The sequence below is a fragment of the Grammomys surdaster genome, unplaced genomic scaffold (assembly GCF_004785775.1).
Source record: "Grammomys surdaster isolate TR1022 unplaced genomic scaffold, NIH_TR_1.0 332636, whole genome shotgun sequence".
In the NCBI taxonomy this organism is placed as follows: Eukaryota; Metazoa; Chordata; class Mammalia; order Rodentia; family Muridae; genus Grammomys; species Grammomys surdaster.
Genome location: NW_021627861.1, coordinates 73,901 through 96,739, shown reverse-complemented (window position 1 = coordinate 96,739; position 22,839 = coordinate 73,901). Strand labels below are relative to the sequence as shown.

Below are 22,839 nucleotides of genomic sequence, written 5' to 3'. Positions count from 1 at the left end.
GCATCCCTCCACTATTTCAGGAAGCCACTTGATGTACTAGCAAGTTCTCTGGTCAAGATCTGAAGTCACCACTGATAGGTGAACCTCTGTACTCAGCTCATATAGGTAAAGGCTGCAGGCACCAGAGTTAGTTCTGTCTTGTTCATTTAAGCATCTCATTCTAGCCTTAGTTCTTCTGAGGAACCTTTATTTCAGGCAGAGAGGCATCCTTGATTTGTCTGTGGAGTGGACCAGGCTTGTGCTATCTGTGTGCAAGTGATGCAGAGAGGATAAAAATTTATTCTTTCCAATGTGAAAAACAAACAAACAAACAAACAAACAAGACTCCATGTTTTAAATGGAAGCCCATGCCAAACTAAAACTGTAATAAAGTCTATATTAGGATATGGGGTAGTGAGATGAGATATGGATGTTCACTCAATACTGTGACTATATGTATTGTTTGGATTTTCTAAGCACTGGATTCTAATTTAGCATTGAATTCAAACCTTGTCACTCCACAAGGCCAGTGAATCTGTTATCTCAATAACTGAGTCTTCAGAAGGACTGTTTCCTAAATGGAGTAGGAAAGTGTTACAGCTGTCTCAGACAGGTGAGTGGCCCTCTGACCTCATTTTGTGCTGACTCTTTGTAATCCTACTCAACTGAAATGCTCAGCTTTGTTCCTTTCCTTGTAAAAAGGCAGGTGAAACATTTCTGGCAGGAAGGATCTGCTGTGACATTAATTATCTTGTTCCCAGTTGCTCTAGGAGTCTGGAAGGCATTTTTTTTTTCTGCTTCCAGGGAGTTTGCCAAGTCTTTGTGCTTCCTTGTCTCAGGCACAAAAGCATAAGTTTCCAGACACCAAGAAGACACATCCAACCTAAGACAGGCACAGGAAAGGGTGAAAGGATAGGGAACTAGGTTGAGATGAGCAGAAGCTGGATAGTATCAATGTTGGGAAGGACAAGGTTTTCCCATGTCACTTTCCCACCTCTAACACTGGCACTGAACAGGAGCCTCTGCCACAGGATGGCTGGAAGCAGTCCTGACTACATTTAGACCACCTGCTATCAGCTGCTCACTAGTGACTATTAAGAATCTGAGGCGTTCTTCCTTCAATGCACCGAATTAATGAGATCCCTGATGATATCCCGCTAACATGACAAAGACTTTGTTTTCCACCCAGACTGGACATAGACACAAGCAGACTAAATCCGATCTAGGGAAGGACAAAAAGAGAAAGATTTTCTGGAGGTTTTGTATTTTGAACTAAAATCTGTATGTATAGTACACAAATTCTTTGGAAGATTCTGGAGGAATGCTGAATACCATGTCATGGTTTTTAAATTTCTGAAATGTTTTAAAACCAACAGTTTGCTTTTAAAATGGGCTTCGAGGTTTAACGCTTCTCAAACAAACCAGTCAAGAGAAACTGATCACATTAACATTTCCTGTAGCTCCACCCACTTCCTGCCAGGTCAGGAAATACACACTGCATCCCAGAAGGGTTTTGCCCAAGGAGAAGTCCTAGTCTCTCACTAGTGACGGGGTCCTCTTTCTTGATCACGTACACAGATCATGCATTTGGACTTGTGAACATTTTGTTTGAGAAAGACTCTTAATTTAATCGCTGGCTTTCATCAAGAACGGCTTCTGGGCCGGAAGTGGTTCACGGTGCTAAGTGGAAAAGCTTCCCACTGCAATGGCATGCTTCTGAGAGGCATGTTCCTCTTGTGATCAGCAGAATGATGCCAAAAGGCACCTTTAGTTTGTCAGTAGTGCTGAAGCAAAACCTCAGCTCACATTTGAAGTTCTGATTTCTGAAGGGCAGCTAACCCTTTCTCCCCATGACTGAACCTAATTTCTATACTTGGGCACTAAGCTCCCTTAAAATGCAAGCTGAAGGCCAAAGTCGACCGAGGAACATAGTGAGTTTGTGAACAGAGTAGACTCTCCCAACTGATTCTAGGATAAAGTGCCTCCAATGGGGTACCAGCTACCTTCCTAGGACCTAGCTGCCACCTGAAGCCATGTCTCTTTGGGAGAAGGGTTGTAAGATTCTTCTCCCTTGGTGCTATATCCTATGTCCCCTGCTTAAAAACATTGCAGCCGCATCATTTCAAAGGTCATGCAACGCTAAGCAAAGGCATGGCAGTGTTGCACAGTGCGTTCTATGCCACATACCGTGCGGAGTCATGTAGATGCTCCTCAACCAGCGCGTTAGAAGGAAGTTGGATACAGCTGCTGTACATCGCCTAGAGAAGTGCAATTAAGAATTATCTGACAACATGCAACAAGCTTATCACATGCAAAGGTCCCGGTTAATCCAAGGCATGCAGGAGATATTAGAGAAAAGGTGTATGGGAAACAGGGGAGATGATTTTAGTGTTATTGCTCATCAAGAGACTCTATTAAGTCATTTGGGAAAAAACAGATTTCAATTTTTAAAGTAAAAAAGTCTGGTGTCTTAGCCAGAGTATGCTGTTTCTAGATAAAACAAATACACGGTAAAGTCGTTTATAATAAGGGAGATGGTAGATAATTTAAAAATTGGTGATGAGGCTGTTGAAGAGATATTATGTAAAACTTGATTTGGTATCACCGCAAGAAATACAGATAGTTCTTAAGACTCTGTTGTAATAGAAACCCAACAAAGAATAAACGCTAAGCTTCTGACACTCTACTGGGTGGTTTAGTAAACAGAATAGTGAATGACCCAAGGCGTTCCTTCCACAGAGAGCTCTGTACTTTGGCTGCTACACTGTTTTGGATGGCATGATAAGTGCAGAACATGCAGGAATCACTGCCTGAAACGAAGGTCCTATCTCTTATTCTTAGAGACGGGTTTCCAAGAAATGCTTGTTATAAATGACTTCAATGCATTCTGCCTTCTCCTGTCCACTGGCAAGCCCTTCAGTCTCTCCAGTATCTAATCAACACTTAGAGATGTATGTGCTAACAGGCTATGTGGCAGTCCCTGGGGGATATTCATTTCAAAGGTTATTTGAGTTGAGTAGCTTAGAAGAAATAGAGTTTCTGTTTATGTGATTTTAAAATGGGCTTGAGTACCCAGTCCACAAGGAGAACAAACTCTTCCTGAGGCAGAATCAGTGCCAACAAAGGACCAATTGAATGCTGACGAGTGGTTTCATCTTGTATAAATGCCTCTTAGCTTACAACTCCAAATGCCCAAAGCGCAAGAAACTGGGATCAGACCTAATCTGTGATTTCTTTACCCACCTCTCTCTGCATTCTCCAAAGGAAGTGCAAGGGCATTTATTTTAAGCTGGCGTGTTTTCATTAAAAATATATGAATTTATGAATCTTGGGGTGACCTCCCCTTAAGGTGGCACAAGTCAGTAACCCAAGTTTTAACAATAACACAATCAATTAAAAGTAATACAAGCATAGTCTCCAGATAGCACTCACTGCCTTGTTCTTTCCTTTGCTGGCAGGGTTCACAGGATTCCCCTTGGCATCTGCTGTCTTCCTTCCAAGTGATGTCAAGGGTAGTGTGCAGGTCTTCAGCTGGCTAGCTGGCTGGTAGTTATTATTGTTGTTCTGATTCCCACTTAAACTCTCCATGATGGATCGGAAGGTTCCAAAAGGCCTTTTTATTTGTTCCCCTGATTCACTAGTCCTCTGTGGGGCCCTGCCCTTATCTTTGTCTTTTTCTCCATTTAGTTCAAGGCTAGTTTGCTCCATTTGCACAACAGGCTCCTCAAAGGTCACTCTGAGTTTTGAGTTTTGGGATGTACGGCGCTTGGATGATGGAGACTTGAGGGCACTCTTGGGGCTTGTGGCAACTTTCTGGGCAGTGGCACTGTCAGGACTCGACTGAGTAGCTTCTGTGGAAGGCTGGGTTGGAGGAGTCATCCCCAGGCCTGGGCAGTGGGAGTCCAAGTCTGGTTCACTGCTCTCTGAGGTGGGTGATGGGCTGTGGCCATCCATGGATTTGGAGGCCTTCATACCAAAAGGAAACCTGCGTCCTGATGCCAGAGAGTGTTTCTTTATCATCAGGTGTAAGCTTTCTGCGCTGTCCACATTCTCCACACTTTCCACAATGGGCTGTGGCCTCGGCCTGTCTGGTCTTTTCACAGGAGTATTTTTTGGGTCTTCAGAGTTGTTTGAGTCCGTGTCAGATTCACTCAACGATCTCTGCATCAGCTGCCTCAGTCTGGCTAGCTTCAGTTCCCTCTTCTCTAGAGGGATTTTTTTCGAATTCCTAGAGGATACCTGAGCATCCTGGAATTCCAATGACAACTTTTCCTGGGTGCAGACATTCTCTGATATTTCTTTCCCCAATAACTGACGTAAGATTTTATCAGAGTCTTCATCTTTTCCTTTGGTCCTAGTCCTGCTGGAGACTGACAAGCTCCCAAGGACTTGAATTCCCTCCTGGGCTCCCAGTTTGCTTTTGCCTGTAGACTCATCATCTGTATCTAGAATTTTCCACTGGGACTTTCTAGATGCTGGTGAGGAGGGTGAACTGGAAAGAAGATGAAGGAAATGTAAGATGGTTTCCTACTGCACTAAATGCATCCATAAGACCTCAAATGCCCTTTGATATGCTTAGTGATTCATAGAAAACAAGATTAGAATTACTTAATGTTTCTTCAGAACAATTAACAAAGACTCCATTCTATCAGCTGTAGCCAGAGCATAACATGTCCTAAACTTCATGGCTACAGAATTGGTCTGTTTTATTGTGTAAGCACCATTTTTGTATGAATTTCCTTACTTCTGTTTCTAACAATTTAATCACCCTATATATCCTTATCTCATTTCATGGGTCAGTACATGTGGCACAAAGATATAGAAAAGCTGGAAACTACCTCAGGTCCTGTGATTCCAGACACAGGCGTTTCATTACGATATCTTTTAATTTATGTTTGTAGGAGTAAAGTATTTTCTGTTGTAATTTTCTTGAAAAACATTAAACAGAATAAACAGAATACTAGAGGACTATTTAAAGATTTCATCAAATAACCAACAATTCAAATACCAGAATGACTGGGATTACCTGGGTGAAGAAGGGAGGGATTTTCCCTCTGACTTCTGGGCTTCTAGAAGTTGTTGGAGTTGACTCTGGAGTGTGACACGCTCCACTGTCTGCCTGTAGGAAACAACCAAGAAACACAATATCTGATGCATGGCCACTGGAAAACTAGAGGGAGAAGAGTCTTTATGAAAACTCAGCAAATGGCAATCCATTCAGAAGCCTTAAAAAGGGTTTAGTCTTCATCCTCATGGTTCAGAGATTTTCCCAAGGAAGCAATCAAAAGTATTGAAAAGGACAGTTATTGTTTACATTTGTGACAAACTGTGAAGTTAATAGCCCATTAATAAGAATGAAAGAATTTCAATCATTTCTACAATGACAACTATTAAAGCAATATTACTTTAATACCTATGGACATACAAAAATTGGCTAGTATTTGTGTGTATATATTATACTTTACTAGTCTTAAGTGAAAAAAGAATACTATAAATACTATATGTAATACATTCTAATTTGTGTGTGTATTTGTGTATATATGTATGAATGTGCACATGAAGACCAGGAATTGCTGTTACATCTCTTCCTCATTGCTCTGCATCTTAGATTTTTGAGAAAGATTTCTCATTGAACTTGGGGCTCATGGTTCAGCTAGAGTGGCTGGCCAGCAATCTTTAGGGGACTTCCTTGTCTCTGCCTAATAATACCAGGATTATGGGTGCAAGTCGCTAAACCAGCTACTATTCTAGGAAATTTTCTCTCTCCCTTCCATCACCAGAACAAAGATCTAGAAGGATGTATTTCAAAATATAACTAATGGTTTCTAAACTATTGTATTTCTTTGTTTTTGAGACTGGGTCTCTCTCTGTGTAGCCCTAGATGGCTTGGAACTCACTGTGTAGACCAGGCTAGCCCACTGACTTCTGCTTATGTCTGCCTCCTTAGTGCTGGGATTAAAGGCATGGGGCACTTTTCTTAGAAATTTTAAAAAGTGTTTACAACAGTTACAAACAGTTTACTAATCATAAAAATATAAACACAATACAAGATAACTACTTGTACTTTGGGTAACAAAGAGTTTTATACTCTCTTATGAAAAACAAATAATGCACAGTTACAGTCTGTTTCCTCGGGACGTAAGAGTATGTGTAACAGAATGTGTTTTAAAGATAAAAGAAAAATAGGTTGAAAGTCACAGCTACAGGAAGAAAAATCATTTAGAAAATGTATATTAATTAGTATAGAAATTGTTATTAGTTAATCAACCTGACACTGTTTTAGTCATATATTTAGTTTTTGAGACAAGGTCTCACTCTATAGCCTTGTATGGCCTAGGGCTTACTATTTAGACTGGCCTGGCCTTGAACCCATAGAGCACCTTCTGCCTCAGCCTTCCAAATTCTGAGATTAAAGCAAACTAACTCTTATTCCACAGGAATGAGAAGTATTTATCGAATGCAATATGTAGTATTGATATAGTTCACCAAGAATGTCTATCTATGTCCAAATTCCAAGGAGGCATAAATATGCCATGTTAATAGCAGAAAGGAAGTAACATTGAATACAGCTGATGTAATATGAAGGTTTCACGTGGAGGCTACTTTACCCTACTCATATAAGCCTTTCGCAGTGAGAAAGAGGTTAGAAGAATGGGAAGGACTTGATCCTGCTGCTGACGTCATACCTAGAGAAAGGAGATTATGGGCTACAGGATGCAGCTGAGGTAACCCATCTAGCAGCCGGAAGGATAGCAGGAACCTAGTCATCCAAATGCAAGAAGCTACTTCTGCAGCAATCTGAAGGAGCAGAAAGTACACTCACCTACAGCCCATTTTCTAGGAAAGTACCTTGTAAACACCTAGATCTTAGCATTGCAACATGCCCACTGACCCCCTAACCTACAAAACTGTAAAGCAGACATGTTTTCTGTTAAGTCAGTAATTTTGTGATAGTTTGTTATAAGCAACAGGAAACTAATATGGTTAGCATAAAAATTGTAAGATCTCTCATGGGCTGGGGCTTCAAACTAAATGGAGGGGTTGTAAGTATTACAATTGCTACCTTATCTTAGGTATAGACTAGAGGAAGCCTCCCATTCTTGTATGGTATTGCTGCATATATCCAACAACTATGTCTGTGTATTTCTATGTAGTCAGGTCCTGATAGTCTTTTGCAACTCGCAGTATCTTTGTATTTCTTAGAAGTGGTCAGCATTCTTTCTAACAATTCATCCTCCAAACCAAGCCAAGTCTGTAACCTTATTTCATCTCACCTATACTGCCAAACTCACTTATTCAAACTTAGTCATGAGGCTTGACAGATGACTCTGACACTAAGTGCATTTGCTGATTCCTAGTACCCACCCTGGGATACTCAGAACAACTTGTAATACCAGCTCCAGGCGACCCAGTGCCTCTTCTGGTCTCCATGGTGACCTGTACACACATGGTACAGATATATTCTCAGGCCCACACACATATACATAAATTACAAATCAAGATAAATCTTAAGCAACAGCATAAAAACAAAATCCACAGTTTTTGAAAGCAGGACCTAGCAAATTCTTAACGAACCAGATAGCCCATATTTTAGGCTCAGGAGTCACCAAGCTTTCAGAATTGTCCTTGTAGCATGGCTTTAACCTTGCACATCACACAGATGAATGTGTGTGAATGTGTGTGGCTGTGTCCCAACCAAACTTCTTACAAAGATAGTTGATTAGAGAGCTTTGCCCTCTTTGCTATTTGCTGACACTGACTTAAGATTACAACCCCTGAATACATTCCACTGTGCTAGTTGGGATGCATGTCAAATGTGTGTGTGTGTGTGTGTGTGTGTGTGTGTGTGTGTGTGTTTTATTTTAAGAGAGCTGGAGGGATGGCTCTGTAGTTAAGAGCATTAACTGCTCTCCCAGAGGACCCAGGTTTGAATCATAACACCTACATAGTGGCTCATAACCATGTATAACTACAGTTCCAGGGGATCCAATGTCCTTTTCTTCAGACACCAGGCACATCCATGGTGCACAGACATGTACAAACAAAACACTCATACACAGAAAACAAAATAAAATGAAAAATTATAAAAAAAAACAGAAACACAGACATTATTCAGAAAAAGAGACTACGCTGGGAACATGAGCAAGCTAGTGGGCTGATTAAAGGTGCACACTCTAAAGTCATGCCCAAGTTCTGGAGAAAACTACAGCAGGGGTTTGGGGTGGGAGGGTGGGTGCTAAGGTAGGTACAGGAAAATTATATATATAAAACTAGGTGTCTTTCAGTCATTATGACACAATTAAAAAAATCCCATTTGATATCAGTTGTGTTGACTGTTGACTGGAATTACCAGAACAATGGAGAACACTCTTATTCTTTAGATTTGAAGGAAGCTTCCAGAAAGACTCTATCAGCCTTAAACACAGAGAGAAAACTTTATTTTCATACCATGTCACTGTGCCAGGATGGCTATAAGAGTATCACAAACCTGATGCTTTAAACAACAAGAAATTTTTAAAATATTTTTTATTTTTATCCTATGTGTACATGTGAGTGCTTGCATATGTGCCTTGCAACCTCAGAGGTCAGAAGAAGGTGTCAGATCCCTTGACACTAGCGTTCTAGGTGGTTGTGAACCACATGATGTAGGTGTTGGGAATGATCTTTTGCCAAAGCAGCATGTGCTATTAACTGGCAAACCACCTCTTCATCCCCCGACCAAAGCAATGTATCACCCCACAGTTTGGGAGGCCTAAGTAATGTGAGATTAAAGTTAGCCATGTTGCTTCCTTCTGAGCATATGTTGATGTCTATCCTGTCCCTGTCCCCTAGGATCTACTTTTTACTGGCAAATGCTGGCTTCATGGTTTGTTGATATCCCCCGATGAACACTGCCTTCATGTTTACATGATGTACTCTCGGTGTATATGGCTGTCTCCATTTTTTATAGGGATACTTGACATTGGGTTAGAACTTCACCCTCATGACCCTACTTGGACTCAATATCTCCTGTAAATATCTGATTTCCAAATAAGGCTACACTGAAATATTAGGGCTTAGTATCTTCCTGGTGGAGGCAGAATTCAGTTTCAAATACCTCGGCTTGCTAAGAGGGACTTCAGAAGAGCTGAGGTTTGCCATTTTTAGACAATAGCAGTGGCTACAACCAATTGGTGACAACACTTGAAAAGAAGGAGGGAGGAGGAGGAAGAGGGGGAAGGAGAGAAGGAAGAGGAGGAAGGAAGAGAAGGAGAAGTAGGAAGAGGAGGAAGGAAGAGAAGGAGGAGGAGGAAGAGGAGGAGGAGGAGGAGGAAGAGGAGGAGGAGGAGGAAGAGGAGGAGGAAGAGGAGGAGGAGGAGGAGGAGGAGGAACAGAAGCAGCAGTGGCAACATTCAGGGCTATCTGGTCCCAGAGCTCACAATGGGCAAAGGTCAGGTGTTTTCCTCCCTTGTAAATTATTTCCCAACTGCCCCTGTTTGTTATTGATATCCCACAGCCTAAAAGACACATAACTCTGAGGCTGTATCTGGAATTTCTCCATATACACTTCTGGGTTTTCCTACTTTACTGAAGTACATAATACATGAACAATCAGTGCCCACAAGAGCCCTTTACGTATTTTATCTTGTCACTGGGCTAACAATGTTTGTCCATAATACTTGGATTTCAAGACAATTGATGACTATTGTCTGTCAGGGCTTAGGGATTGTTTATCTCAGAATAATTAACAGAGAGTGGTCAGGAACTTGATTTTGCAAAGTTCATTAATAAAACAGCAACCTATGAAAAAGAATCAGAGTTGGGTATAAAAGCTGAGATTTAAAGAAGTCTATTTTTCTGAGTGTGAAACTTCAGGAAAAACATTCTATTGGATGATTTTAAAGTTCCTCTTTGGATATATCCATTCATCACTGGAGGGAGTGGATGATGCTGTGACCTCTTTGGAAAGGCCTTGGGTAACATCTACTTATATCTCCATCATTTTAGGATTGAACCCAGGGACTCTGCATGTCCAGGAACTGCTCTACCACTGAGTTATAGTCCCAGCCCCTCTATTTATACTTTCAAAATGCATGCCTTCTATTCTAACTATTTGCTATCCAGGATTTATTTTCAGGAAGCTATGTAAGAACATAAAGACTTATGTAAGAGTCTGTTCACTGTGGAAAATAACTTAGTGAGTCATTAGGTTATTAACTAATATACAGTCTTTCTTCAACTACAGTCAGCTACAATGAGATCTTGATGTCTGCCCAGCTCACCTGTCATAGAGTTTTGTTTAACTGTGTAGTGGATTCTTATAGGTAATCCTTTATGTTTTAGGTTTAAATTTTTTTTAGAAAATAAAAAATTTACTTTAGACTACTTTAGAGGCCAGGAACACGAGGATGGAGAGGCATGTATCTCTGAAACAAGAGACAGCATGTAGAGAGAGAAGGGGATATCTGAGCTTAAGGAAGACACAGAGTCCAAGGCCACATCACAGTGTTACATGACTCATGTAACATGCCTGCAACCATTAAGGTAGGTTATCTATCCTGTCTTAACCCCAAGTAAGATGTATGTATATAGGATACATATCTTTCCCCTTACTAATGTCTGGTAGAGGCCTGTAGAGATGGGTTAGTGGCTAGAGGCTTTGGCTGCTCTTCCAGAGCAGTGATTCCCGGCACCCACAAAGTGGCTTACAATTGTCTGTAACACTAGTTCCCCGAGTTCTGGTGACATCATCTTTTGGCCCATGTGGACAACAGGCACACACACATAGTACACAGACAAATACTCAGGTAAAATACTCATGCACATAAAATAAAAACAAGTTTTTAAAAACTAGAGTATATTTATCACCCATTATACTAATATTGTATTATACTATATTGTTCTATAGTACACAATAAATATCACTATTAAATGTATGTGAATCTTAAAAATTACATTTTATATTTTTCTTCTAAAATTTAGTTTAATGCTTAAAGGTTTTTCTCCTACTAATCTGTCAACTTGTTGGAATCATGATTCCAACTATCAAGAAAACTTCAATATGGGAGTTGCTATTTGTTCTGTAAGATCTCTAAGGGCTGAAGTTGGTTCTTCAGGCTAATTCCTTAGTTTCTAGAATCCTACCCAGTACACTTATATCCTTTCCTATTTCCTTCAAGTTTTTATTTTGTGGTCATCTTCCTGAATGCTCCCCTGACACCTGGTGGATAATGTATACCAGTTTGGTAATCAGTCAAGGAAAGACATGACTTTAAAAAGTCACACTTCCATTCTGAAAGCTAATTAACTCTCTGCTTCATTTTTTCCAATACATTTGCTGCTGCTGGGTATTAAGACACTTACCTGTTATTTCCCTTGTTGAGAAAATGGAAATGGGAGTTCTCTCTAGTCCTCTCCTTTCTTACACTCTTTCTGATTCCCTACATTAAGACTGAAAGGCCAGAGATGATGCCTGGGAGCTGCCCAAGTCACCCTGCATGTTCCTGAAGTACATGAATGCAGACAGATGCTTTCTCTCTACAAAGACTAATTCTCTACTGGCAAACTTGCTTTGCACCTCGTGGTTTAATACCATTTTGCCTCCTTAGAGCTGTTATGTTCAGTGTGAACACAAGCTGTGAGCACTTCGGATGGAGGAAGAAAAGATGAGAACGCCCAGACTCCCTTTATAGCAAGGATGAAGGAAGCTCTTTAGAGCCCTTGGCTGAGATCTAAGCACAAGAAATCCAAGTCAGAATGCAGGAATCAAGTGACCACTTACTCCTTCAGCTGCTTGGTCAACTTTACCACTTGTGAGGCCAGTGACATGCATGTCTCTACCACCACGAGGTACCGGGAGCATAGGGTGTGCCCGTGCCGCTCAGCACTCTGGGACGGCTTTTCCCCAGCGTGGTTCTGCATCGTGACATTTGCTCCATACTCCACCAGGGTCTGCCAGAAAATACAAAAACATGTGATTGTATCGGGACTTTCTTTTTATTAAACAGATTTGTGTGTGTGTGTGAGTGCGTGCATGCGTGTGTGCGTGCGCGCACGCGCGCGTGCGTCCTGCATAAAGAGTCCAGAAGAAGGCATCAGATCCCTAGAGCTGGAGTTGTTTGTTGATGGTTGTGAATTGCCTAGTGTAGGTGCTGGAAACTGTACTTGGAACCTTTGAAAGAACAGCAAGTATTCTTAAAGGTTGAACCATTTCTCTAGACCCAGGACTTCCCTCCAAACTTTTCTTTTTTTAATTTTTTAAAATTTAACAGAATGCTGGATAGAAATTTCTTATTATTCCAAAGCCAATTATCAGAAACCATGGTATTCGGTGGGAAACACCAATTCAGAGCAAAGCGTTGCTAGTGATCTTCCTAGCTGATGTTAGAGGCTTCTCCCTTCAGAGCCAACAAAGATAGGACCAAACTGATATTATTCCTTTCTTCCCTACCTGTAGCCTAGAGGGCAGATTCACCAAACCCTTTCTTCTATGAGATAAACAGTGCAATGTTTGTGGTATTTTGTCATTTTGATGGTTGGCGGTCCAAAAGAAAACATTCTTAAAGCCAGAGGTACCTGTAGGGTATGGAGAATGGAATTCCGTCTGTTCTTATTCTTTTGGGTAACTGGTTTGGGAATGACATTTGCTTAGGTCTTGCTAGGCCTACATGATGAAGAATAAAACAACTGAAAAGAAAGGAATGGTACAGGGCAGGGATTCTCTACCTGTGGATGACCCTGTAGAGACCCTATGAGGGTCAAACAACCCTTTCATAGAGTTGCCTAAGACCCTTAGAAAACAGATTTTACATTACAATTCAGTAGAAAATTAGTTATGAAGTAGCAATGAAAATAATTTTATGGTTGAGGGTCATCGCAACATGAGGAACCATATTAAAGAGCTTTTGGAAGGTTGAGAACCACTGCTATAGTGGAATGGAGGGACTGAGAAGAAGCAGGTTACTGGGGCCATGGGAAAGATACAGCTTGAGTAGATGTCATAGTAGAGAGCTTAGTGTGAACTTGACTCTTTCCCAAGGGAGAGGGTTCTCTAGGATAGTGGACAGTGGATGCATCATAGATGGAAGAAACTGTATGGGATAAAGGAGGCAAAGCAGGAGCTAGATCTCTCATGTCAAATACTAATGGAGATACACAGGAGGATCCCTGAAATACCTTGAGGTTGCCATAGAACACGACACTGAGCAGAACCAGATGAAGAGGTCGTGAAGCAATGACTTCCAAGGAAGCCATAGCCTTTCCCAGCTGAATAAGAGGACATTTGGATTTCTTTCTCAATGCCTTCTCTTTGTTTTTGACAATGCAGTTGGAATGGGGGAGGGTAGGGTCCCACAAGATATGTTAAAAGCTAGTCAAGCCTCATGTGTCTCTCTCATCTACGCTCTGAGTGTGGAGAAGAACAACAGTGTTTGAATCAGACCTAATATTGAGGTTTACAACTGTTCTGAAGTAAAATTTAACAGCCAAAAGCAAGTAGAGAAGTTATGGCATTTGGCCAATGTATTGTGAACAGAGGAGAGGGATATTTCACAGGGCATAGCTGAAAACAGTGGCTTTAAAACATGACAATGTTTTCGTAGTAAGACTGTGATGTTGTTAGAGTCTGCAAGGAGGCTGTCACATGACTATTAGCACCTTGCTGATCCTGACGTATTCTTTGATGACACAATGATACTGAAAACTCAGCTTATTTTGGTAGTGATGATTTCCAACCCCCCAAAAGAGTTGTGTTTACTATCATAAGCTGCTAGACTCAGAGATCATCAAAGAGATCATCAAAGGAGATCATTCTCCTTTTAATGATTGCTCGCCATGAAAGGCCAGCTTTCCATAAAGCCACTTCCTTCCCCTCTGGCCCCTTCTCAGGGTGTCACAGTGACCCTGTCAGCAAGCAGCTCCAAGAGACTCAGGATAAATATGCATTGTTATTCCTGCCCTTGACTGATCCCTGCAGTCGTGGTCCCCTTTCCACCCAGAAGACTTCTTACTTGCTCTAGTCTCTCATCATTATTATTTTTTAATCTCACACACGGTGTATAGATCCCATCTGAGTTATTCAAGTTTCCATGGCATCTAGTGCCAAAAACATCATCTGTGTGAAGTGGGATGATGGATGCCCAGGAAGGACCGACCACTTCTTTTCATATATTAAAAAGGAAATATCTAAAATTTAAATAGAAATAGTAATACGACCTGGGTTTCTTCGGGCTTCAGCCACTTAGTAGCTTATGAAATGTTGATTTCAGGATTCTTAAGCACCGTTTCATCAAATGAAAAGGATGCAACTTTTTTTTTTTAAACAAAAATCTTCATTCATATGTCTTTCTTCCACAGAAAAGCACCACCATTCTTTTGAATAATTTTGCATGTATTGGTAAGAATTTTGACTTTCTCTCCATTCTACACTTTCCTACTTCTTATCACTCCTTTCCAAGTTGGTATCTTAAATTAGGAGATGAGTAATTGCCAACCCAGATGTGAGGACATACAGGTATTCGGAATATTCCCTCTTAGGTTAGCTCTCCCTCTTGGTGTGTGAATGCAGGTCCTCTTCCTGGGATTCTTGGCTTTTTTGCTTTTATTAATCTCCTCACTGTCATATCATGGTTTTGGCATACATTCTCAAGATTTTCTGAGCAGCTGGCTCTCGCTGTCCATTGTTTTGTCTCAGATGTAGTCTTCTCATCCTGTAGAGACCCTATGGCCACTCAGGGCTCACCTCGTGACTTAGGTCAGTGGCCACAATTCTCTCCCTTCCCCTGTGGCTCTGCTTAATAATCTCTAGCTATTACTGTGTACATGAGACTGTTTGGAAGGTGTGTTGGGCTAGAAGTCTGAGGCTATTTGAGGCTCTGCCTGGCCTGATGAAGGTCCAGGGGGTCAACTGCCTAGGTTTTCTAACTTTGGGCCTTTTGAGTGCATTTGTGAAGCCCAGTTCCACCACAGAGAAAGGAAATTATTGTCTAGCTTACCACTCCTAGTCGATAACACAAAAGCTGATTTAGTATTTTCCTAAAGAACAAAATTCTCCTCTTCCCACTATGGTTCCTTCCTTCCTTCCCTCCTATCCCCTTCCCATCTCCCTGTTTTGTTTCTCAAGATACCCCTTCCTGACTTTGAAACAGCAGGCTATGTACCTGTATGCATCCAAGGTAGCCATGTTGTGAGGCCACATGAACTGCGCTATTGCCTTCCTGGTCCACTTCATCCAATGAGATGCCTTGTTCTTGCATGAACTGAAGAAGCCACAGAAGAATCTTTTCCTATAAACATAAGAGTACTTGGAATGAGTGGACTGTTGTGCAGAGAAGTTGAATATAAAGACAGAAGGAAAGAGTATTTTTAACTCATGAGCAGTATATAACATCAAATATTGCTTATCATATTAAAAGAAGATTCCCATTTAGTGTGCATTGGAAAGTTAGGGGTCTAACTTAAAAGAGAAAGAGGATCACATAGAGGATTTTGAAAGTGGGAAGTCACTTTGGAAACGGTCTTGTTACTTACAACACCGAAGGAGAAAATATTCGCAGAAAGTCTCTGTCCTCACACTCACATACCTAGACAGATCTGAAGTTGGAACCCAAATCCAGGTCTTTTGAGTCAAGTCTCTTAAGGCAATACTTTCAATGCTGTTAAGCTGCTCATATGCTTCAAGCTGATTATCACAAGGTTTTAGACTACTAAACTCCATTTACTCTTACATTTACATTACAAATCCATGAGTCCTAATCCTGAACATCCTGAATCACTGAACACGAATCAACACACTAAGCTGTCGAGTACAAGATAGCCTTGCTGAGACAAAGCAGGAACTTCTTGTCTTTGTTTCTGACCAAAGGCAGGTAGTATTTTAAAAGTATTATGATTTCTTTTTCGTCACCCTAAATGGAAGGGACCAAAGGCTCAGAGACCAAATCTTTCAAAAGCAGAGGCCTAGAGCAAGTAGCCAGGATGTTTCATCATAATCTGTTTGTGGGTCACCCACCGAATGACATGTGGTATTTTCATGCCATGGCTTTTGGAGAAAGCGAGGAGATGGGGTTTCACTGTTTTAAAATAGAAGAATTAAATATAAAGTTTAAAGGAGTGGGAATGGTAAAAACAACAGCGTGAAGCTGAGTGGGTGGAACATAACATTTAAAAAGATGATCATGTGTTTGAAATAGCCTTGAACTTTTTTCTCCTTAACCTTTTAAAGGATTTTTGACCCCCTCTGGTTATTTGTTCAGATTGGTCATGAACTTTTTGTACTTTTGTTTTTTTGGATTACATTTGCCTTCATCTTTTGAACATGCCAGTTAATCTGCTAAAGGAATGTTGGATCCAAACAGCCAACTCTTTTCATGTTTTCCTCTCTGCTGGTTTAGGGCACTGTTTACTAAGGTATGTGAGACACAGAGGACAGACGAAATATTTGTGCTACACTCTGTCCAAGCAAACAAGCTGGAGTTAGACCCTTCAAAGACAAGATGAGGAAAGTGGAAGTGATTCCTACATCTGAGCAAGAATGCACCCAGGAAATCAGGATGAAATACTAGCTGCATATGTAAATGAACTTTGTAGAGAGTCAAGGGTCTCCCCAAAAATGAAGTGAGGCTGAGCCTAGAGACTCAAGTTGAGATTTAGAAATTGGAGAAGAAAATCCTGATAGGCTTAACTCTCTTCTGCAAAGGCCAGCTCACAGAAAATTGGAACTGATGTTGGAACCAGAATGGATAATGTTTTCATGTGCTTGAGACAATGAATGGCTCAAAATGGTTCAAAAGAATGGCTGTCTTACTTTTTTCTAGCTAACTAGGGATAAAATACTGGATTTCTTTTACTTAGAAACAGGTTATTGTGTTATGCAATCTTAGCACTTTAAAAATGTCAACAATGGGACTAGGGACGTAAGCTCAGGGTGACCACTGCTTTTTAAGACCCAAGCTCAGTTGCTAGCACCCGCATTTGCCTATAACTCTACCTCCAGGAGATCTGACCCCCTCGTCTTTGCTTCCATGGGTATCATTTAAAAACTGTCAGTGGGTTGAAGCTTGGGAGGCAGAGGCACGTGGATCTCTATGGCTTCATGACCAGACTGGTCTACATAGCAAGTTCCATGACAGCCAGGGTACATTGAGAGACCCTTTCTCCATAAACAAAACAAAAATGAAGGCTCAAAAGCAACAACAAAAACAAAGTCTCAACAAGTAGAAGTACATCAGGATTAAAGATAGTACTGACAGATGAAAAAGGCAGTCTCTCCAAACACAGAACAAGACCTCTTCAATAGGTCATTTTCAAGCTGGGGGTGACTTGATTTGTTCCAGGATAATAAACCATGGATTCTTAAAACTGAATATTGGAAGAGATTTTAAGAAATCATCCAAATGAACCTTGTTTTATAAATTAAAAAACCAGAAGTGTCTTAATCAGAGTTACTATTGCTGAGATAAAACACTATGACCAAAAGCAAGTTGGGGATGCTTCCACATCATAGTCCATCACCGAGGAAATCAGAGCAGAAGCTGATGCTGAGGCCATGGAGAGGTGGCTGGTTACTGTTTTGCTCCCCATGATTTGCTCAGCATGCTTTCTTGTAGAATCCAGGACCATCAGCCCAGGGATGGCACCATCCACAATGGGCTGGGTCCTCCCCCATCAATCTCTAATTAAGAAAATGCCCTATACAGCCAGATACTACTGAGGTATTTTCTGAGTTAAGATTTCTTCTTCCCAGATGACTTTAAGCTTGTGTCAAGTTGACATAAAACTATCCAGGAGAGTAAGAAATATTGTCTAATTTCTACTGGCTTCCTTTAACAAGTAAAGCTCAAAAGAGTTCAAGATATTTTGAAATGTCTTATTTATAAAATGTCTTGTCATGGAATCTTTTCTATTTTTCAGATTCAATTGAATGTTCTAGTGTAGCTCATTCTTCCTGTACAAACACTAAAATCATACTGTTTTGACTTTTAGTAATGGGATTGTCTGCCATAGAGTATGACTTTTTTTTTTTTGAGTCTAGGAATTATCCCAGATGTGGTAATGTAGAGAAAAATGTAGGGCCCTTGGGAAAGGGTCAGGTAGAATAAGACAGGCAAGGGCTGTGTGAGAAAATAAAGTTTCCCTGGCTCCTGAGTATTCTGACCAGTACCAGCTAAACAGTTAAATAGCTACTTATCTTTTCTTGTAGTGGCTATTGGAGACCTTACCTAAGACTCACACAAGGCATGTGGTGGTGTGAATATGCTTGGCCCAGGGAGTGGCACTATTAGGACATGTGGCCTTGTTGGAGTAGGTGTGGTCTTGTTGGCGGAAGTGTATCATTGTGGATGTGGGCTTTAAGACCCTCCTCCTAGCTGCCTGGATGCAAGTCTTCTCTTACTGGCCTTTAGAAGATGTAGAACTCTCAGTTCCTACTCCAGCACCATATCTGCCTGGATACTGCCATGCTTCCTGCCTTGATGATAATGGACTGACCCTCTGAACCTATAAGCCAGCCACAATTAAATGTCCTGTATAAGAGTTGCCATGGTCATAGTCTCTTTTCTATAGTACAGTTCTTTCATAGGAAATTAGATAAAAGACCATGAGAATAGAACAAGAAGTACAAAGGAAAGGAGAGGGGGACAAAAGGTCAAAGAGTCACATGTGATATGAGAGTAGAAAGGAAGATACTGGGGTAAGTTGGCTTAAGGAAAAGATGGGGGATGGGAAATGGATGAGAAAACAAACAACAACAAAATATGTATTTGAAAAAGGTACCATATAAAATCTAATTGTTAAAAGCTTATAAAAACTAAAAATATATACAATATTAAGATAAGGCAATTGACCTTTATACTCTATCTTGTAAAGCAATAAAAACTTGCCTGTCACACCATTTCGATGGGCACTACCCAAAGGGACAATAGAAGTGATCTTCTGATTATGTGAATGGATTTCAAAATATATGTGAAGATAGCAGTTATCCTGGTTTTCACATAAAATCTTTCACACCCATTATTGGGCTCTGATTCTGGGGCACATAGAGATGCAGAGTCCTAGGATAAAATGGTGACTTATTTGACAAATGCATCAAAACATAAGCAGGAGAGATAATGGCCATTTATCCAACTATGAAGGCCTTCATTGATGGATATATGGACTAGATACACATTTATTGATGTCTACCACCCTCCTAGCCACCTTTTATCTCTTCCTCTCCCCATTCCCCCTTCCCTTCCTTCTGTCCCCCTACCCCTGTGTGTCTGTATGTCTATCTGTTTGTATTGTTTTTCCTCCTTCCTTGTAGGAAAACATGGTAGAAGAATGTAGTATCAGATCTTCATTTTTGGTAAGTATTGCTTTCAGAGAACATTAAAAGCAGTCACATAGATAAAGAAACTTGTCTGTATTGTTTCTGTTTTGAAGAATAACTCTCCAATATAAAGTCTGTCCATTGATCCATCAACCCGCCCACACATCCAGCCATCAACATATCTAAGTATGCATTCAACTTACATCTATGGACCAAGAACTTCTCTCATATACTGATTTCCTCTTGTGAGAATTTTCTGGTCTTTGGATAACCTGTTTTAACATTGCATTTTAAGTGTTCCCAAAGGCAATGCAAGCCCTTTAAAGAGGCAATTAATACATGCAATTTATAAGATGTGCTGAACAAAGTCTAATAAAAGTTTAATTGAAATGTATGTCACAGTTTTATTACTGGTATCAATAAAATCTCTACAGTTTGTGGTACAACCAGAAGGGGTCAGCTTTGTTTGAAACAGTAGATCATCAAACAAAATACAGTATCACTTTAGAGATTCAACCACAATCTATCCAGATATGAAGACGTAAAAAAAAGTCATTAATATTTTTACGATAATAATAATTATTAATCACTTATTGTAAAGTAGGATACAGGGACCAAGATGTATGTAATGAAACATACATGTAGGAATTGATTAAACATATCAAGGCTAAAATAATTCCTTGGTAAGTTTGTCTTATGCCTTACTTAAAGTAAAATAAGTAAATAAACTACACTGATAGTAATAAAATCAACAAATTGGAATATGTCCAGTTGCCATAGCAGCCAACATTTATTGAATGAGTAAACTGGGCTGGGTAGTGTGCTTTTCCTCATTAAGTCCTCAGATCACCTATGAGGAAAGTACCCTTTTCCTGTCTTATAGATAAAGACACAAAGGCTCAGGAGACCCTCTTTTTTTTCTTCTCTTGTCTTGATTTGAATTCTTCCTTTTTATTCTTTCTACATACTTGCATGCAAAGCTAGGACTTGGTAGGATTAAACCCCAGACGCCTGGCACTAGGTTCAATAATCTCTGTGACTCTGTTTTCCATCTTCTGAGCACAGATTCCCACAATTGCTCATTTCCCTGACAGCCCTGATTCTAGCTGGCATGATTCTATAGTGACTTTAGGCTCAGAGTGAACTCTGGTTAACTGTCAGCCCGCAGGCTTTGGAGCTCTGAGTTAGTAATACCTTTTCATGATTAGTGCTTGGAGATTTATGCTCATGCTAATCAAAGGATTTTCTGCCAACTGTAATCCCAAGTTTTGGGGGAACTAAAATGCGAGGATCTCAAGTTCTCCATTAGCCTATGCTACATAGCAAGACTTACAAAAAAAAAAAAAAGCAAAACAGAAACAAAAATGAAACATGAATAGATTTTTCTACTTTTCCTTCATCTCCAACAACAGATCTTTCAGATTGTTTACTTATGTGTGCCCCGTTGACTGTGAAACAATGGCCAATGAAATAATAAAGTCCAGGAGGGAATATTTCTCTAATTAAAGTGAATCTCAGAACAGCGCCAGAGCATGTGGATACATCCTCCTCCTCAGCAGGCCTTTTGCTGCCTCGGATCATTTACAAGATTCTGTGAGCCTTTTCTCAATTCAAAAGGAGACTCTAAAAAACACCAAATTTTCTCCGGACCAATGTGTAAAATGAAGGCTAGGCACAGTGCACAGGTGTGCAGCATTACACAGGTAAGCTGCTTCTGTAGAACATTTTGACTACATGGCCCATGAAAGACTCAAAAACCAAATGGAGTCACAGATTTGATGTTGCATATCACACAGCCCCTTAGACCATGTACCAAGGCAGGACAGGCTGACATGCCCCATAGCAGCTGCAGGCAGGATATCTGCTTCAAGAGTCTGGGCACAGCGACCTGAATCTTCATGTTTGAATTAAATGTCCAAGCTATGCACAGAGGATGGCTTTGAATGAACACAGTTCTGTCTCAATTGTTCTGCCAGCAGCTTCCCTACTGGGGAGGGAGAGCAGGCCTCTGAAAGGACACCCCTGACTTGCTCCTCCAGTCCCCCCAGGCTTTCACCTTCATGCTCCCCTATAGCTATTTCTGCTAGGGATAGCCAGACAGTGAAATAATTGCACCCTCCGAGACTTCAAGTGTCAAGATGAGGAAAATCAATTCCTATCACCTAACAATCTATCACTCCAGGAGTCCACTAAAACTGCTGGCCACCCCGTGGTATTGGAATCTTTAAAGGTAACTTTTACAAGAAAAAGGACACAAATTGGGAGTCAACCAGAGCCTGTTCTTTACAGATCTATAGGAGGGCAGAGAGCAAGCAGAGGAAGCAGAGAGCAATTTTCTTTGGTTAGTCCTATCCTTTCCAAAGGTATTTACTGAAGAAACAAAATCAGAACACACTCTAGTGCCTGCCCAGCAGAGAAAGACTTGCATGTGCTGAATCCATTAAAAAACTGTTCAATAGCAATCTTCCTTGTGGAAATATTAGCCTTGTAACGGTTCCAAGTTCAGCTACTCTGCAGGCTAGCTGTTACATAAGTGGCGGTGGCGGATGGAGGATGTCACTGGACAGAATTGGCAGATCAAATGTGCCTCTATATTTTCCACGGGGTAGGGGGTAGTCTGTTCTTTGAAGGGTACCACTGGATGGCTTCCCTCAAATCTGCATTTTATGTCATACAAATGCATCTTATCCCAGAACCACCTCAGGATGAATCCCAGCGTGAAGCTAATGGCTGAGAAGTCTCTTCGGATAGGTCACCAGATTAGATTCCACCTTTCCCCTGATTTTAGCTCAGTAAGCAGCAGCTCTTGCAGTCCTTTCACAAGGGGTATGTCCTTTGTTCTATTCCAACAGCTAAGAATTCTGAGAAACATGCTGTGAGACTTGAATAAAGAAACTGGCATCTAACTGACAATTTCCTGAGGAACGTTGAATGCCTAGTCATTTGCCCAGAGCCTCAGAACATGCCTGTGAGCTTTTATTCTCTCCCTTCCTGGACCCAGGTATGCAGTCTTTCTGCGAACACTGGAAAGAGCCAATTAGGCTTTGAATGAGCAAATGAAATCAGAGATGTAAAGCCATTGATCACACTGTTTAATACATTTTCTCAATACCAAAAATGACTTACGAAGGTTAGCAGTCGTCAGATACCAGAGAAATTTTGGAAAACTTTGATTCTCCTTTCTAGTAAAAGTACAACAGTAACACATTCTTGCTATTTGTGTAATAATTGTTTTTGGCTGTTTTTGTAACAGTGGGTGAGACAGTGCAAGCCATCTGATCCTGATATTTTAAAGACAGTGAATTATTGAAAATTTCAGTGTTCTTCCTGCTCTTTTTAAAAAATTTCATGCATTTAGACAGCTTCTTATTTCAATGGCCTGTGTGAGGTACTCCAGCTGTCACATGTTAAGTAAAATTATAGAAAGTCGTCTTCTGCTCTACTGATGGCATTCAATAATCTGTACAACCCATCAGTGCAGATACAGACAAAGCAACTCTGGTTCTGAAGACTGGAAAAAAAAGACAGGACTGGAAATTAGTTTTTATTCTTAATAGATATGAGACAATGTATAA

At 40.6% G+C, this 22,839-nt stretch overlaps 1 protein-coding gene across 1 annotated transcript in view; it reads right to left on the bottom strand.

Annotated features, from left to right (window-relative positions):
• LOC114616596 (synphilin-1) overlaps window positions 1-22,839 on the bottom strand; it is a 68,629-nt gene that overhangs the window by 4,567 nt on the left and 41,223 nt on the right. Inside the window, exons 6-10 of the mRNA XM_028762024.1 lie at window positions 15,117-15,242; window positions 11,741-11,910; window positions 5,006-5,098; window positions 3,412-4,471; window positions 2,167-2,237 (exon numbers count right to left, since the gene is read on the bottom strand). Coding sequence (XP_028617857.1) covers window positions 2,167-2,237; window positions 3,412-4,471; window positions 5,006-5,098; window positions 11,741-11,910; window positions 15,117-15,242 — 1,520 coding nt within the window. The remainder of the gene's footprint in view (window positions 1-2,166; window positions 2,238-3,411; window positions 4,472-5,005; window positions 5,099-11,740; window positions 11,911-15,116; window positions 15,243-22,839) is intronic.